Source organism: Theropithecus gelada, chromosome 6 (assembly GCF_003255815.1).
Source record: "Theropithecus gelada isolate Dixy chromosome 6, Tgel_1.0, whole genome shotgun sequence".
In the NCBI taxonomy this organism is placed as follows: Eukaryota; Metazoa; Chordata; class Mammalia; order Primates; family Cercopithecidae; genus Theropithecus; species Theropithecus gelada.
Window position 1 is genome coordinate 137,425,159 of NC_037673.1, and position 17,536 is coordinate 137,442,694.

A 17,536-nucleotide genomic window follows, 5' to 3' on the forward strand; every position below is an offset into this window, starting at 1 on the left:
TAGATAAGAGCGCATTTTATTTCCCTAGATTGCATTTATTTAATTCATATAACATGAGAAACTCCTCCAGTAGCGTCAACCAGGGTTGATAAGAATAAACGATAAAGCAAAACAAAAACACCTTCTCCAAGATTTTGAAACTGCAAGCGAACGCATGGTGGCGCTGTTGACTAAGAAGGCGAATTAAACCACGGGCATTGTGCATGCTCGGTGACGCACGGATCCAGTGTGGTAAACCAGGGGTTGTGAGCCCAGGCAGATTTTTGAGTCAGCAAGTCTGAGCCTCTGGAAAGGCTTATTGACTAGGCCGTCTGCAAAGGTTGTGGGGCAAAAGACTGTTTCCCAGCGCTGTCTGAGGTTCAGCTTGGAAACATTCCCTAGAAAAGCGTGACGGAAAGTGCAATGGAGGCGGGAGGAGAGCGATTTCTTAGACAAAGGCAAGTCCTGCTTCTCTTTGTTTTTCTGGGAGGGTCTCTGGCTGGGTCCGAGTCAAGACGCTATTCTGTGGCTGAGGAAAAAGAGAAGGGCTTTTTAATAGCCAACCTAGCAAAGGATCTGGGGCTAAGGGTAGAGGAACTGGCCGCGAGGGGGGCCCAAGTTGTGTCCAAAGGGAACAAACAGCATTTTCAGCTCAGTCTTCAGACAGGTGATTTGCTTCTGAATGAGAAATTGGACCGGGAGGAGCTATGCGGCCCCACAGAACCATGCATACTGCATTTTCAGATATTACTGCAAAACCCTTTGCAGTTTGTTACAAACGAGCTCCATATCATAGATGTAAATGACCATTCTCCGGTATTCTTTGAAAATGAAATGCATCTGAAAATCCTAGAAAGCACTCTACCAGGAGCAGTAATTCCTTTGGGAAATGCTGAGGACTTGGATGTGGGAAGAAACAGCCTCCAAAACTACACTATCACTCCGAATTCCCACTTCCACGTACTCACTCGCAGTCGTAGGGACGGAAGGAAGTACCCGGAACTAGTACTGGATAAAGCGCTGGATCGTGAGGAGCAGCCGGAGCTCAGCTTAACGCTCACTGCGCTGGACGGCGGCGCTCCCCCTCGGTCTGGGACAGCCCAGATAAACATCCAGGTCTTAGATATAAACGACAATGCACCAGAATTTGCACAGCCACTCTATGAGGTTGCAGTTCTAGAGAATACCCCCGTTAACTCTGTCATTGTCACAGTCTCGGCTTCTGATTTAGATACAGGAAGTTTTGGGACAATATCATACGCATTTTTTCATGCTTCTGAAGAAATTCGCAAAACTTTTCAGCTAAATCCAATTACTGGTGATATGCAACTAGTCAAATATTTGAATTTTGAAGCTATTAATAGTTATGAAGTCGACATCGAGGCGAAGGATGGCGGAGGCCTATCCGGAAAGTCTACAGTCATAGTCCAGGTGGTTGATGTCAACGACAACCCACCGGAACTGACCTTGTCTTCAGTAAACAGCCCTATCCCTGAGAACTCGGCAGAGATTGTACTGGCTGTTTTCAGTGTTTCTGATCTAGACTCTGGAGACAACGGAAGAGTGGTGTGTTCCATTGAGAACAATCTCCCTTTCATCCTGAAACCATCCGTAGAGAATTTTTACACCCTCATGTCAGAAGGCGCACTGGACAGAGAGACCAGATCCGAGTACAACATCACCATCACCGTCACTGATTTGGGGACACCCAGGCTGAAAACCAAGTACAACATAACCGTGCTGGTCTCCGACGTCAATGACAACGCCCCCGCCTTCACCCAAACCTCCTACACCCTGTTCGTCCGCGAGAACAACAGCCCCGCCCTGCACATCGGCAGTGTCAGCGCCACAGACAGAGACTCAGGCACCAACGCCCTGGTCACCTACTCGCTGCTGGCACCCCAGGACCCGCACCTGCCCCTCGCCTCCCTGGTCTCTATCAACGCGGACAACGGCCACCTGTTTGCCCTCAGGTCGCTGGACTACGAGGCCCTGCAGGCGTTCGAGTTCCGCGTGGGCGCCACAGACCGCGGCTCCCCGGCGCTAAGCAGCGAGGCACTGGTGCGCGTGCTGGTGCTGGACGCCAACGACAACTCGCCCTTCGTGCTGTACCCGCTGCAGAACGGCTCCGCTCCCTGCACCGAGCTGGTGCCCCGGGCGGCCGAGCCAGGCTACCTGGTGACCAAGGTGGTGGCGGTGGACGGCGACTCGGGCCAGAACGCCTGGCTGTCGTACCAGCTGCTCAAGGCCACGGAGCCCGGGCTGTTCGGTGTGTGGGCGCACAATGGCGAGGTGCGCACCTCCAGGCTGCTGAGCGAGCGCGACGCAGCCAAGCACAGACTGGTGGTGCTGGTCAAGGACAATGGCGAGCCTCCGCGCTCGGCCACCGCCACGCTGCACTTGCTCCTGGTGGACGGCTTCTCCCAGCCCTACCTGCCGCTCCCGGAGGCGGCCCCGGCCCAGGCCCAGGCCGACTCTCTCACGGTCTACCTGGTGGTGGCGTTGGCCTCGGTGTCGTCGCTGTTCCTCTTGTCGGTGCTCCTGTTCGTGGCGGTGCGGCTGTGCAGTAGGAGCAGGGCGGCCTCTGTGGGTCGCTGCTCGGTGCCCGAGGGCCCCTTTCCAGGGCATCTGGTGGACGTGAGCGGCACGGAGACCCTGTCCCAGAGCTACCAGTACGAGGTGTGTCTGACTGGAGGCTCCGGGACAAATGAGTTCAAGTTCCTGAAGCCAATTATCCCTAATTTCGTTGCTCAGGGTGCAGAGAGGGTTAACGAGGCAAATCCCAGTTTCAGGAAGAGCTTTGAATTCAGTTAAGTGTTAATAAGGATCTACTGAGCTTCTCAGTTAATCTGTGGAAAGTCCTTTTTTACTGCTTTGCCTATTGGAGAATTCTCTTTTGGTATGGTTCAAGGCAAGTAGCAAGAGTAGAGCAAAATTTCAAATCCAGGGATGGCTTAGGTTTCATTAACAGAACTGGAAAATAGTTGTTTGGCTCTGAATGTTTTGTATTTCAATCAAGAATCCTTAGTCGATAGAACATTTTGTTTATATATTGATTCTACTTTTTCCGTAGTTAATCCATGCATACTCTCCTTTCATCCTAGCTTGCCAACACAGTCTTAATTCGCCTTTTTTTTTCTAAAGGGGAGCAAAAAGGAATTCATTATCTTTTAATAGTGATTTCAAATAGCTTATTGAAATAACTCCTTTCAATTTTTATATTATAAAGCAATGTAGAGAGAGTTCCAAACCACCAATTTTATGATTTCCCTTGTTGAATATATTCACATAATGTATTGTATAATATGCCCAAAGCAGCTTTGTCTATGGTTAACGAAGTTTTGAGAATAGACAAGAATGTGTTTTCTTTAATTTATAGTAATATATCATCTTTTTAGGGATGTAGTACTCAAATGAAAGTAATTTAGTTCATTTTCTGTGTTGACATTTGCAATTAATATTTCAATATTTTATGTGCTTATATTGGCCAAAATATGGACACAAATATAGACTAATAGGGATAATTACCCTTTGAAGTTTGTCTAAAGTGTGTTCATGATGACTGAGGAAAAAAAATTAAACCTATGCCATTTTAAAAACTGACTGTTCTTTTCCATTTGACACAAAAACATTGTTTAGTAAGACATCTGGTAGAATGACAATTATTTGTTTCATAAATTCTGAGATGTAAGTGTTATCAATCTGAGAGTCAATTTTTAATTTCAAGAAAATACATGGGTGTATGATATCTAAATGCTTCATGGTAAAAGTGATATCCTATCCAGTCCTACTTTATAATTAATACCTACTTGCTACTTGTATGGTGATATAGGAGAAAGATACTTTCTTTTTTTCCTGTCTTGGGTCCCTCCTTCAGATTTTAACCTGACATGATTTAGGATTATATATGATCTTTCTGGGATAGGAACTGTCCATCCATATCAGCATCCTGCCTCCTACAATGTAATTAAAAGAAGATGTACAAGAATAGAAAGTTCTAAAAAGGAGAAGGCAATATCGTTGTGAAACTCTAAATTAGCTACAACAAAGAATAAAATCTGGAAGCAACCAAAACATTGAATCTTATGGTTATATTGAGTAAAATAAAAAAACTTATTTTAAGCAACAGAATATTTAGCTCCTAATTAGGGAATTGTATTAGGAAAAAATTAATTTTCTTCCTATAAGCATTTCCTCATCCACAGAACATCTATATATCTTCCTAGGAATTAAATACTCATGACTAGAGAAAAGAGAATTTCGCAAAGATTTTAAAAATTCCCCAAAAAGCAAGAGTTTAAGATTGACATACTTTCAAACATATGTTAAAGTGTAGTTATTATCACATTTAAATGGTGTCATTTTATGTAACTGAGCATCAAATGCATAAACCCTTTTTTAAAAAATCTTTTGAGACAGGGTCTTGCTCTGTTGCCCAGGCTGGAATGCAGTGGTACAATCATGGCTCACTGCAGTCTCAGTCTCCTGGGCTCAAGGGATCTGACCACTTTAGCCTCCAGAGTAGCTGGGACAACAGGTGTGTGCCACCACACCCAGCTATTTAACAACAACAACAAATTTATTTGTAGAAATGGGGTTTCTCCATGTTGCCCAGGTTGGTCTGGAACTCCTGTGCTCAAGGGATCCTCCTGCCTCCACTTCCCAAAGTGCCAGGATTGCAGGTATGAACCACCATGCACAGCCAAATGTGTGACTCTTTAATAGTCAGAGGAAAATTAATATAATATTTCCTTTCACTTTAAGTAGAATCTGGCTGTTTTGGTCAGATATTTTTCTTCTTTGCATATGTAGCTGATTTTCCATGAATATCAGGAAGAGGCATAGAATTCTTATCAAGATTTATCTCTCTTTGATTACCTTAGTCCCAGGTGGTATCAGAGCCAGGGAAGTATTCAACTGTGGAAAATATAGAGGGCAGTTCGTTTGGGGACTAATATGGTAAATGATCGGAGACTAAAGTTCAAAAGGCAATATGCTGAGTCATTTAGACACTGAAAATAGAAGAACAGATACCATTAGTAATTTAGTTTTTAGATGTACTGGACTTATACATTGTTGAGAAAATGAATAGAATTTAGCAAAGCCAGAAAAGATAATCTAGACTAAATTTGAAGATGGGAAGCAATCACATCTTACTCTTGGTTCAAACCTGCTTCTCTTTCAAGGCAGTTAGAAACGTTTCACCCTTTTATTTGAAGACAACTTCCAACAAGGTATTCATCTGGATATTTCATTAAATATAGAGAGAGTACCACATGTACAGTACTAACTAGTGTTGCCACGTTTTGGAATTCCAGAAACTAAAAGCCTGGCACAAGGTAAAAGGGATGACTTTATATATTATTAATAATTTTCTAGTAATTTTTCTTCTGGGCAGGCTAACTCATTATTGTAAAATATTTACAAATCAATCTCACCAGTATTCCAATTGTCAAAAAGTAAGAGAAAGAAAATTTTTACTCTCTTCCCTCATTCTAGAATATGTAAAATGACCTTAGTAGACTCTAAGCAACTTGAAGGTAGCATCTGTTTCTGGTTTATTCATAGTGGTATTTCCAGCAAATAGCACAATGCCTCATTCATAGTAGATGCTCAGTTTATATTTGTTAAATAAATACATTTTAAATTATTTGGTAAATAAAATAATGTTCTAAGGAATTACAAACTTGTTTATTTGGACCTGATCTACACATTGAATTTTAAAAAACCATCTATATTCAGAAAGGGATGGAGTATAAAGAATAATTCCCTATAGAGCCAATTTTTTATTTAATGTCTCCCTTTGCATCTTGAGACTTGTGGAAGCTTGGAGAACTGTAAAATTATGTATTAATCTCCAAGTTGGTTCTAAATTGAGCTTATTCATATCTTTGATTTCAGGGAAAAAGAAAAAATTAAATGTAAGACATTTTTGTACATCAAATTAACTTTCTGAAATTGGTATTTAAATTCTCTGGCCTCTAATTGGTACTTCTATTGAACTTGGATTAGTCTTAATGATATCAAGATTAAATAAAATTTTCAAGATCCCAAAGGCTTAACTTTTTTAAAATAGTCAATCATTCATTTATTTTCAAAACATAATTCTCGATCATGTGCATACTCCCTTCTTCTCTCTACAAATACTTTAGTTCAGAAATAACTTAAATATTTCCTTGACATTCACAATCTAGTTTTTAAACACTGAAAATCAAAGGGATACAAATGAATTTTAAATTTTTATGTGGGGTTGTTACAAGACTAAGCTATATTCAAATATCAATCATTAAAACTAGTGAGGCCACTCGCTATACCACCATACTTTTCATAAATCTTCTTTGATAAATAAATTCTACTTCCTTACAAAAGAAGACTCTGTTTTAAAAAAAATAACAGCTTTTCTCTATATCCCCCTACTTTATTCTGGAAACATCTTTTGCTTCTTAAAGTAATTGTTAGATTTTTTTAAGCCAGAAATCTGTTAGTCCTAATTATGAATTATTTTAATGTCAAATATGCATATGGTTAATCAATAGTTTGCTTGGTCATAGATTCAAAATTTTAAGCTTATTTTCCTTCTATTCTTTAGGTATTCAACACATTGATGAAAAGTACAATGTCAGTCTACTTCTCATTCTTTTATCCGTAAACGTCTTTACTCTCTTTTAGATTTTTTCATTTATTCTTGCTGTTCTGATATATATGGTAGGCCCCAACCTGAGATTCACGTAACGTACTGCATTTTTTTTCTTTGAGAAATTACAATTTTGTTTTGAAAACTTTCATTTGGCAAGTTTTCGCAACTGTTTGCTCTTGTTTCACAATTGCTATTTCCTTCTTTGTTGTTTGAGACTTTTAAGTTCTTTCCATATTGTTTCAAGTTTCTATTTCTTATAGTAGATAAAACAACTCTTTTATTTGTTGAGTCTGTTTTTTGTGGTGTTAATCTTCATTTGCTTGCTGATATTTTATCGAGAACTTATCTCTTATTGGAAGCTTCTTTCACAGTAGCGCTTGTTTTGACAATCTTGGGGAAGGGAGGAAGAAGAGGGGTCTCAAGGTGGTTTCGCCCTGGCCGCTGCAAACCCAAGCCTTCATTTAAAAGCTTAGCTCAACTTTGCCACACCCAGGTGAAAGTTGTAGACCAAGTACTAAAAATATGTTTGAGATGGGACCCATGCTCTTTTGGGTGGTATTGTTCTGCATTCACTCAATGAGGCAAAAATCTCAGGGAATGTCATTGCTTCTTGGTTGTCATGGTTTCTGCTAAGGCTATAGACATGGAAGCTAATGGAGAAATTTAAAATGTTTCAATCTTCAGAGTAAACAAGTTGATTTTTTAGGAAAACTGAACTGTAACTGAAGCAATTGACACATGGGGACTATATGGAAAACATCATGGTCTTGATTCAAGTTACAGCATTCATGGTAATGCTCAGAAAAATAATAACATAATCCAAGATTCCACTGAAATAGTACTTGCTATTTTTTTCTTTTTTTTTTAGAAAATAGCTTGGGACTCTGGTGATAATGCAAAATGGGCTTGCTCTTTCCAAGACAATCTCCTCATGAAACCATTTGTCAAAAATTAGTGTTCTGAGTCTGGGAACAGTGGCTCATGCCTTTAATCCCAGCACTTAGGGAGGCCTAGACAGGAGGATTGCTTGAACTCAGGAGTTCAACAACAGCCTCAGAAAGATAGTGAGACTCTATCGCTACAAAAAATTTTAAAAATTGGCTGGGTGTGGTGGCATGCACTTGAGTTCCTAGGTACTGAAGAGGCTGAGGTGGGAGGATCCTTGAGCCCAGGAAGTTGAGGCTGCAGCAAGCCATGATCATGCTCTAGCCTGGGTGATACAGCCAGACTCTATCTCAAAAAATAAAATTATTTTTGTAACAGAGAAGTCAGGGCTCTGTACCATCTCTTACTAGGGTGGAATCTAACATGCAGAAATACAGCACAGCATAATCATACTGTTCTTTAACACTGTCAACAATTCCCTGACCCAAACTTCATACACCTTATTAGTTTTAAAAAAAGAAAAAGTCCTACTCAGAATGCTGATAGTATCACTGCCAAAAACAGAGACTATCTAGGGACTAATACCTAAGTCACTTTCCCACAGCTGCCCAAGGACATATTCCTCAGTCCTCTTGGTATCCATCAGCATGCACAATGGAACCTGTGTGCTTTGATGTCCCTGGTTTTTGAGATTCTTGAAGAGTTTGAGTTCTAAATGTGTCTGGGGCTTTCTGGATTTGAGCATCAAGATGTGGAGATCCTGGATGACACACAACTGTAATAGCTAGATAACAAAGAAAATTTATTACAAAACAATTCTATATTGTGTACTGAGCTGTCCAGGTAGAAAAAAGTGGTAACCCAGATGATGACTTGGGCTAGAACTCATGACTATTTTATTGGCGATTCAAGGCCTCAGAGCCCTGGATGTTAGCATGTAGGCCCACAACCTGGAAGTACAGAGTATGTGAAGCACATGTAGGCTCCTAAAAGACAACGACAACCAGGCACAAGCTGGTGCTGTTATTAAGGACAACTGGAAGCCACCTTTATTTGCCATGATCGTCCTACACCTGGTCTAGGACTTACCCTAGTCTTCTCTTCCATTTCTTTAACCACCCATAAAAGGATTTCCATTTTCTTGATCACTGATTTGACTCAGGCTTCTTTCTCTTTCGATTCTCTCTGTTCCTGTGCTACTCAGATGTGGAGGGTCAACTGGGAAACTTCAGTGTACTGCTGCTCAAAACAAGGCCTCTTCCTGAGCATTTTGGGAGTATCAACACCACTGGGATTTAGTTCTAGAGCTTTCAATGTGAGAAGTTTCTGGAATATCAGAAACAAATATCAAATTTCAGAAGCCAATTTTCTCTAATTAATGTGAGCTATCTATGAGGAAAGACTTTTAAAAGAAATTTAACTTCTAGAACAATGTGGGATTTATTTTTAAAAAAGAAATTGTATTCTCTAAATTGTATCTTTCTGAGGTTTTTTGTTTAAATTTCTTTATTTCTGAGGAAATGAATTTCTTCATCGCAAATGTTTCAATTCTATTTAATTTAAAGTAGGTAACTGGCAGTGTTGAAGTTTCATTGTCTATGTTTGTTATTATGAAAAAGGGTATTGCATATTTTACTGCAATTTTAAAAAAGAATATATTTCTGAACATCAGTGAAAATGGTAGAGAATGAACCTCCGAAAAATCTCTTCTTCAGGAAAGCAATGAGGAAACTGAGAGAAATTGTCAAAATCAACTGTTTCAGAACTCTGAAATTTAAACAAAGGTGTGCAGCAACTTAGGGAGAATTTATTGAGGAAAAACGGTCTGACTCTTGGTTAAAAACGGTGGTTTTTGTGGCATTTTAACTGGCCTATTTCCATCTCCATCTCTCTAGCCTCTTAGAAGCCTTTAAAATTAACAATTTACAATCACAGTGAAAATCAGCAGCTTGGCAGCCACCAGAGGAAACAGAACAGTACCAGAAAGAATTGCTATTATTTGATCTGTTTGTTGGCTCCCTGGAGGACTCCACTTGCAAGGCTGTCTTTAACTGCCTTGAATCAGAGCTTGTCTAGTGCAAAAAGTCTGGGTGACAGAGCAAGACCCTGTGTTGGAAAAAAAAAAAAAAAAAAACAGGAAGAAAAGAAAGGAAGGAAGGAAAGGAGAGAGAGAGAGAGAGAAGAAAGAAAGAAAGAAAGCAAGAAAGGAAGGAAGGAAGGAAGGAAGGAAGGAAGGAAGGAAAGAAAGAAAGAAAGAAAGAAAGAAAGAAAGAAAGAAAGAAAGAAAGAGAGAGAGAGAGAGAAAGAAATGAAAGAAAGAAAATAGATCAACGAAAATTATCCAGTCTTAGGAACAAAAAGATTTTTTTTTTTTTTTTTTTTTTTTGAGATGGAGTCTCGCTCTATCGCCCAGGCTGGAGTGCGGTGGCCGGATCTCAGCTCACTGCAAGCTCCGCCTCCCGGGTTCACGCCATTCTCCTGCCTCAGCCTCCGGAATAGCTGGGACTACAGGCGCCCGCCACCTCGCCCGGCTAGTTTTTTGTATTTTTTTTAGTAGAGACGGGGTTTCACCGGGTTAGCCAGGATGGTCTCGATTTCCTGACCTCGTGATCCACCCGTCTCGGCCTCCCAAAGTGCTGGGATTACAGGCTAGAGCCACCGCGCCCGGCCAAAAAGATTTTTAAAAATGAAAATGAACAGAGACCTATGGGACACCATGAAGCCTACGAAATACACATACTTGAAGTCCCAGAAGGAGAGGAAAGAGACAAAATGACAGAAAGAATAACTGAAGTAATCGCTGAAAGTTTCTCAAATTTGATGAAAAACATTAATCTTCACATTCAAGGGGCCCAGCAAACTCCAACCAGGATAAAGTCAAAGGGATTCATGCCTTGACACATCATGATCAAACTGTCAAAAGTTAAGACAAAAAGAGAACCTCAAAAACAGCAAGAGAGAAGCAACTCATCACATACCTTATCCTCAAAAATCTTATCCTCAATATGACTAACACTGATTTCTTACAGAAATAATAGAGGCCAAAGGGGAGTGGGATGACACATTCAAAGTGCTAAAAGGAACTATCAACCAATAATTCTATATCCACCAAAAGTATCTTTCAAAAATGAAAGAGAAATTAAGACATTACCAAAAAACAGTAAGTGACTGATTACATTGTTAGCAAACCTACTCTACAAAGAAATATTAAAGGTAGTCATTTGGGCTGAAATAAAAGGACACCAATGAGTAACTTTAATCTACATGAACAAATAAAAGCATCATAAAGGGAAAGTAACTTATAGGTATATATATATTAGGGAACTGTAAATGTGTTTTTATTTGTAACTTGTTATTGGAAAGAACACTGCATAAAGCAGTAATTATAAATCTATGTTCATAGGTATATAAATTGTAAAGATGTAATTGTATGACAATGTGACACAAAGGAGGGGAGAGAGAACATAGTTATATAGAAACACAGTTCTGTATACTGTCGAAATTAAATTGGTATTAATCTGAACTTGATTGGTAAAAGATATTCACTTTAATAATCAGGGAAAACACCAAGAAAATAACTAAAAAAGGTAAAAAAAAAAATGACAAGTCAATTAAAATGGAATCCAAGAAAATATGTGTTTAACACAAAAGAGAACAATGAGGAAATAAAATAATAAGATGTAGAAACCAAAGCAAATTGCCAATATAAATCTACCTTATCAGCAACTATGTTAAATGTGAATGAATTGCACACTCCAGTTAAAAAGCAGAAATTGGCAGAATGGATTTTTAAAAATGATCCAACTATAGGTTGTCTACCAAGGGACACTTTAGATTCAAAGACACACATACATTGAAAGTAAAAAGATGGAAAAAGATATGTTATGTAGGCTGTAACCAAAAGAGCTGGAATGCCTACATTAATATCAAGCAAAATATACTCTAAAACAAACAAAAAAGTTACTAAAAATAAAAAGTTAAGGAGGGAAATTTTACAATAGTAAAAGAGTTAATCCATCAGGAAAACATAATAATGATAAACATACATGCATCTAATAATAGAAACCCAAAATAAGTGGAGCAAAAAGAGACACAAATGAAGAGTTAGACAATTTGACAATAATAGCTGAAGACTTTAATTCCCCAATTTTCAATAAATGATAAAACAATGAAACAGAGTATCAACATGAGAAAAGAATACTTGAATGACATTATAAACCAACAGTACTTAACAGAATGCTCCATCTAGCAACAGCAGAATACACATTATTTTCAAGTGCATATGAAACATTCTCCAGGATAGACTGTATATTAGGCCATAAAACAAGTCTTAATAAATTTGAAAGAGTTAAGATCATATAAAGTATGTTTTTCAGCTATAATGAAATGAAATTAGAAAGCAGTGGCAGAAGATAATTTGGGAAATTCACAAACGTGGAAATTAAACATTAAAAAAATGAATCAAAGAAGAAATCACAAGGGACATTATATAATACTCTGAAATGAATAAAAATGACAATGCAACATAACAAAATTTATTGGATACAATAAAAGTTGTGCTTAGAGGGAAAATTATAGCTGAAATACCTATATATTCTTAAAAGATCTCAAATCAGTAGCCCAGACTTCCACCTTAAGAAGCTAGGAAAAGGAGAGCATACTAAAACCAATACAAGCTGAAGAAAGAAAATTATTAGATTAGAGTGGAAATAAATAAAACAAAATAGAAAAACAATGGAGAAAATAAACTAAAAGTTGGTGCTTTGAAAAGATCAATAAAATTGGCAAAGCTTTAGCAAGACTGATGATGAAAAAAGAGGACTCAAATTACTAAAATTAAGAAAAAGGAGGGAAAAGTATGACCTATTTCACAGGTCTTAAAGGAAATTATAAGGGAATACTATACACAATTTTAAGCCAACAAATGAGAAAACCTAGATGAAATGGGAAAAAAAACCCTAGATTAAATGGAAAACACAAACTACCAAAATTGACTAAGGAGAAATAGAAAATGTGAATAGACCTGAAATTGCCAAAACTGACTAAGGAGAAATAGAAAATGTGAATAGACCTGAAATTGCCAAAACTGACTAAGGAGAAATACTAGGTTGGTGCAAGAGTAGTTGTGGTTTTGCCATTACTTTCAATGGCAAAAAACGCAATTACTTTTACACCAACCTAACAAAAAACCCGAATAGACCTGTAATAAGAGATTGAACCAGTAATCAAAAACTTTCCACAAAGAAAAGCTCAGGACCAGATGGCTTCACTGGTCAATTCTACGAAATGTTTAAAGAAGAATTAACAACAGTACTTGATATACTCATTCAAAAAATAGAGGAGCAGGGACCACTTGTCAACTCCATTCTACAGAGGCCAGTATTAACGAGATGACAAAACCAGACAGTGATAACACAACAAAAAAAAATACATACCAATTTCCCTTATGAATATAGATGCAAACATTCTCAACAAAATGTTAGCAAACTGACTCTAGTATCACATAAAAATTATTACACACCATGGCCAAGTGAGATTTAGCTCAGGAATGCAAGGTTGGTTCAGCATGTTAAAATCAAGCAATGAGCCAGTTGCAGTTGTTCGTATCTGTAATCCCAGCATTTTGGAAGGCCAAGGTGGAAGGAATGCTTGAGGCTAGGAGTTCAAGATCAGTATAATCAACATAACAAGACCCCATCCCTACAATTTAAAAAAAAAAAATTAGCTGAATGTGGTGGCTTGCACCTGTAATTCCAGCTACTCAGCAGTCCAAGGCATGAAGATTGCTTGAGCCCAGGAACTCGAGGCTGCAGTGAGCTATGATTGTGTCACTGCACTCCAGCCTGTGTGACCTTGTCTCAAAAAAGAAAAAAAGATTTAAAAAGAGATTTAAAGATACGTAGTCCTAAAATTAAAAATGTTAAATTTGTACTATTTTGAATAGTCTATTTTAAAAATGAAAGAGTATTTTTAAAACTTCACCATGACTTGAGGATGGTTTTGTTCTTACTTTGAAAGGGAGGAATAGAGGAAAATTAAACATTAATTTTTGAGAGAGATAAAGGGTGAAATAATTATTAGATTTTGACTATTATTTCCTTAAATCATATTTCCAATAGCCCTATTTCAAAATGTTAAGCTATCAATAATAAATGGTTCATATCAATGGTTTGTGGAATTTATTGGAAATTCTTATAAAAGGAATGATCTCCTGGAATGTTCTATTAAATGGGTACATTAGATACATCAGCTGACCGTTTGAATGAAATAGCTGTAAAGCAAACAATAGTGCTCAGTGGTGAAAGCAAAGTAAATTTTACATTAGCCAACCTTCCAAACTTAAACCTGTAAGATATTTTTAAAGTCACACTCACTGAAATGTAAATGTAAGACGGAGATACTTGAATAATTAGAGTTTGACTTGAGAAATTTGTGATGGAATCTAAGATAATTTCTAATAATTTTTTCTAGAATAAAAATAGTATTTGTGTTAATATATCAAAATACTCAAATATGTGATATATAACTTAGAATACATCTTTAAAATCAGAAAATGTGGGCTGGGCGCGGTGGCTCATGCCTGTGATACCAGCACTTTGGGAGGCCGAGGTCAGCGGATCACGAGGTCAGGAAATTGAGACCATCCTGGTTAACATGGTGAAACCCCGTCTCTACTAAAAATACAAAAAAAAAAAAAAAAAAAAAAAAAATTTGCTGGGCATGGTGGCGGGCGCCTGTAGTCCCAGCTACTCAGGAGGCTGAGGCAGGAGAATGGTGTGAACCCGGGAGGCAGAGCTTACAGTGAGCCGAGATCGCGCCACTGCCCTCCAGCCTGGGCGACAGAGCAAGACTCCATCTCAAAAAAAAAAAAAAAAAATATATATATATATATATATATATATATACACACACACACACACACACACACACACACACACACATATATTAGAAACTGTGGGCTTTTCAATTTTGTTCCTTTTTTCCCAAGATTGTATTCTGGGTCCCTTGCATTTTCATGTGAATGTTAGGGTCAGTTTACCAATTTCTGCAAAAAAGCCAACTGAAATTTTGATAGGGATTGCAATAAATCTGTAGAGCAATTTGAAAGGTACCAATATTTTAACAATCTTAAGTCTTCCAATCTATGAACACTTTTCATTTACTTAGATCTTCTTTAATTTCTTTCAATGATGTTTTGCAGTGTTCAGTGTTCAGTTCTCCCACTTCTTTTGTTAAGTTTATTCCTTAGCATTTTATTCCTTTTGATGATATCTATTATAAATTGAATTGTTTTCTTGATCTCATTTTTCATTTGTTCAATGCTACTGTATAGAAATACAATTGATTTCCACATAGTGATCTTGTATCCTGCAACCTTGCAGAACTCAATTATTTATTTTAGTAGTTTTTGGTTTTATTTTTTTGAGACAGAGTCTCACTCTGTCACCCAGGTTGGAGTGCAGTGGCACAATCATGGCTCACTGAAGCCTCAATCTCCCAGGCTCAAGCAATCCTCCCACCTCAGCCTCCCAAGTAGCTGGGACTACCAGTGCATGCCACCACTGGTATAATTTTTTTTTTTTTTTTTGGAGAGACAAGATCTTGCTGTGTTGCTCAGGCTGGTCTCAAACTCCTGGGCTCAAGTGATCCTCCTGCTTGGCCTCCCAAAGTGCTGGCATTTACAGGCATGAGCTGCCATGCCCAGCCTAAAATTTCTTTAAAATGATTTTTATCTTTTTTCAGTGATAAGGTTCTTGCCTATATTTTACCAGAAAGCAACTAGTTTCCTGCGTATCCCTCTATTTTATCTTTCTTTGTATATTTAAAATGAAAAAAATTAAATATCATGCTTCAGATCTGGCAACCAATTATGTAAATAGTCATATGAATCCTTCAGAATGGATAATACAGCTTTTCTGACTGGGATGAAATAGTTTTCAGGTGTTCATTCTTTATATCATTAGCTTATCTTATATAATTAGCTTATCCTCCATTCAGGTATAATAGATCTTTCTTTTCTCATAAATATGGCAGTTTAGGGAAATAAACTATGGCATAATATGCTAGGCCATTCTTCTAGGCCACCCTTCTTGATTATAACTTTAAACTATTTATCAGAACCTAAACAACTTTTCAAAAGATCTATACTTTTTTTCCCCCAATATTTAAGGCTATAAGTAATTCATTATGTCACTCTTAATTTTTTCACCTGATTAATGATTGCAACAAAAATGTTGAGTATTAGTTTTCCTTCCAATGTGTAAGTTGTATAAATATCTCTCTCTACTGGTAACTAACTGTCTCTAAAGGGAGACAAATAATTTTTAAGTTTCTAATAATAATTGAAAACTTGAATATAAATATATTTCATACCATGTACCCCAGACAAGGCTGAAGTTGGGATCTAAATTATCTAAAAAGTTGTTCACCTCTCCAGCTCTACTTAGGCATATAAAAGAATGGTTTCTGGAGCCACATGGTAACAGTTTAAGTCCTGGCTCTGCCATTTCACATGCTGTATGACTTTGGACAGATTATTTAAACTCTGTGTGCCATAATTCTTAATCTTTAAAAATGTGGCTCATAAGACTGCCCACCTCACAGGGTTGTTGGGGTGATAAAATGAGTCAATATGTGTAAAATGCTTAGAATAATATCTGGTGTATAGTGGTCACATATGTTAATGTTATTGAGATTTCATTTACTTTTGGATTGCAAAAGGAACTGAAAAGACCCAATTCTTACTCTACGTCAACAGGTAGGAATAAGTAAACAAAATATGGTTTGAATTTTGTCCTGAATGCATTAAATTGAATCTAACTAAAATCTGGTTACTATATTAGAAACAATTTTCTCTTTGGTTTACCCAGGAGATTTGTTTTCCAGTTATGTCTAAAATAATATTCTTTGTTTTTATTCTTTTCAATGTGTATTTTTATTGTTTTTCATTTAATAGTCATGCATAGTGTATCTTTTCTGATTTACTTTATTTATCTATCTATTTATTTATTTATTTATTTATTTAGAGACGGAGTCTCGCTCTGCCGCCCGGGCTGGAGTGCAGTGGCCGGATCTCAGCTCACTGCAAGCTCCGCCTCCCGGGTTTACGCCTTTCTCCTGCCTCAGCCTCCCGAGTAGCTGGGACTACAGGCGCCCGCCACCTCGCCCGGCTATTTTTTTGTATTTTTTAGTAGAGACGAGGTTTCACTGTGTTAGCCAGGATGGTCTCGATCTCCTGACCTCGTGATCCACCCGTCTCGGCCTCCCAAAGTGCTGGGATTACAGGCTTGAGCCACCGCGCCCGGCCTTCTGATTTACTTTAAATGTGAAAGAAAATTCTAAGATGTTAATATTATTACCGCCATTGATATATCCCTTATAGTAATTAATGGAAATATAATCAAAGTAAATTGAGTTATATAATACTTAGCATGTATTATATTCTCAAAATTCTGTATTCAATTTCAGACACGTTCATGGCTGAATATATGATCTGACAATAATCTACTTATATAGATAAAAACATCATTTGAGTGGATTAATTTATTAATTCAACCGGTATTTACTAAATAAAATCCATATATCCTTCAAAAATAATTTTTACTAATACTTTCTATCACTATCAGAATCTGAAATCTCAGATTTCATGCTTTAAAAATAATTCATTTAACATGAATTATAAATTATCATTATATGAGTTGGATAATTAAATAAAATAACAAGATATTTAAGGGGAGAAAATCTTATATGTGGCAAGATAAGTGGTGCTCCATTCAATATATTAATTGCAACCAATAAATTGGTTAACTGTGTCTCAGTGGTACCATTCTTTCTTATTGTTGGAGAGTAATCACAGTAGCTGCATGCTGTGGTGGGATCCATTTTATATACACGTCTCTTTACTTCACCATGTCTGAGTAGAGACAGCCTAAGTCACCCTTTGGTCACAGAATAAAATATTTTATATCAGTGCTTCTTGTTTCCCCCAAAATTAGCTGGTCAAGGAATAAGATATCTGGGATACAAAAGGTGAGT

General features: G+C 37.6%; 1 protein-coding gene across 1 annotated transcript; it reads left to right on the forward strand.

The window, feature by feature from the left end:
- PCDHB3 (protocadherin beta 3) lies at positions 1 to 3,572 on the forward strand. Its single transcript, XM_025388905.1, has one exon. It carries the CDS (start codon positions 403 to 405, stop codon positions 2,791 to 2,793), a length of 2,391 nt encoding a protein of 796 aa, XP_025244690.1. The 5' UTR covers positions 1 to 402; the 3' UTR covers positions 2,794 to 3,572.
- Positions 3,573 to 17,536: the final 13,964 nt, after the last annotated feature.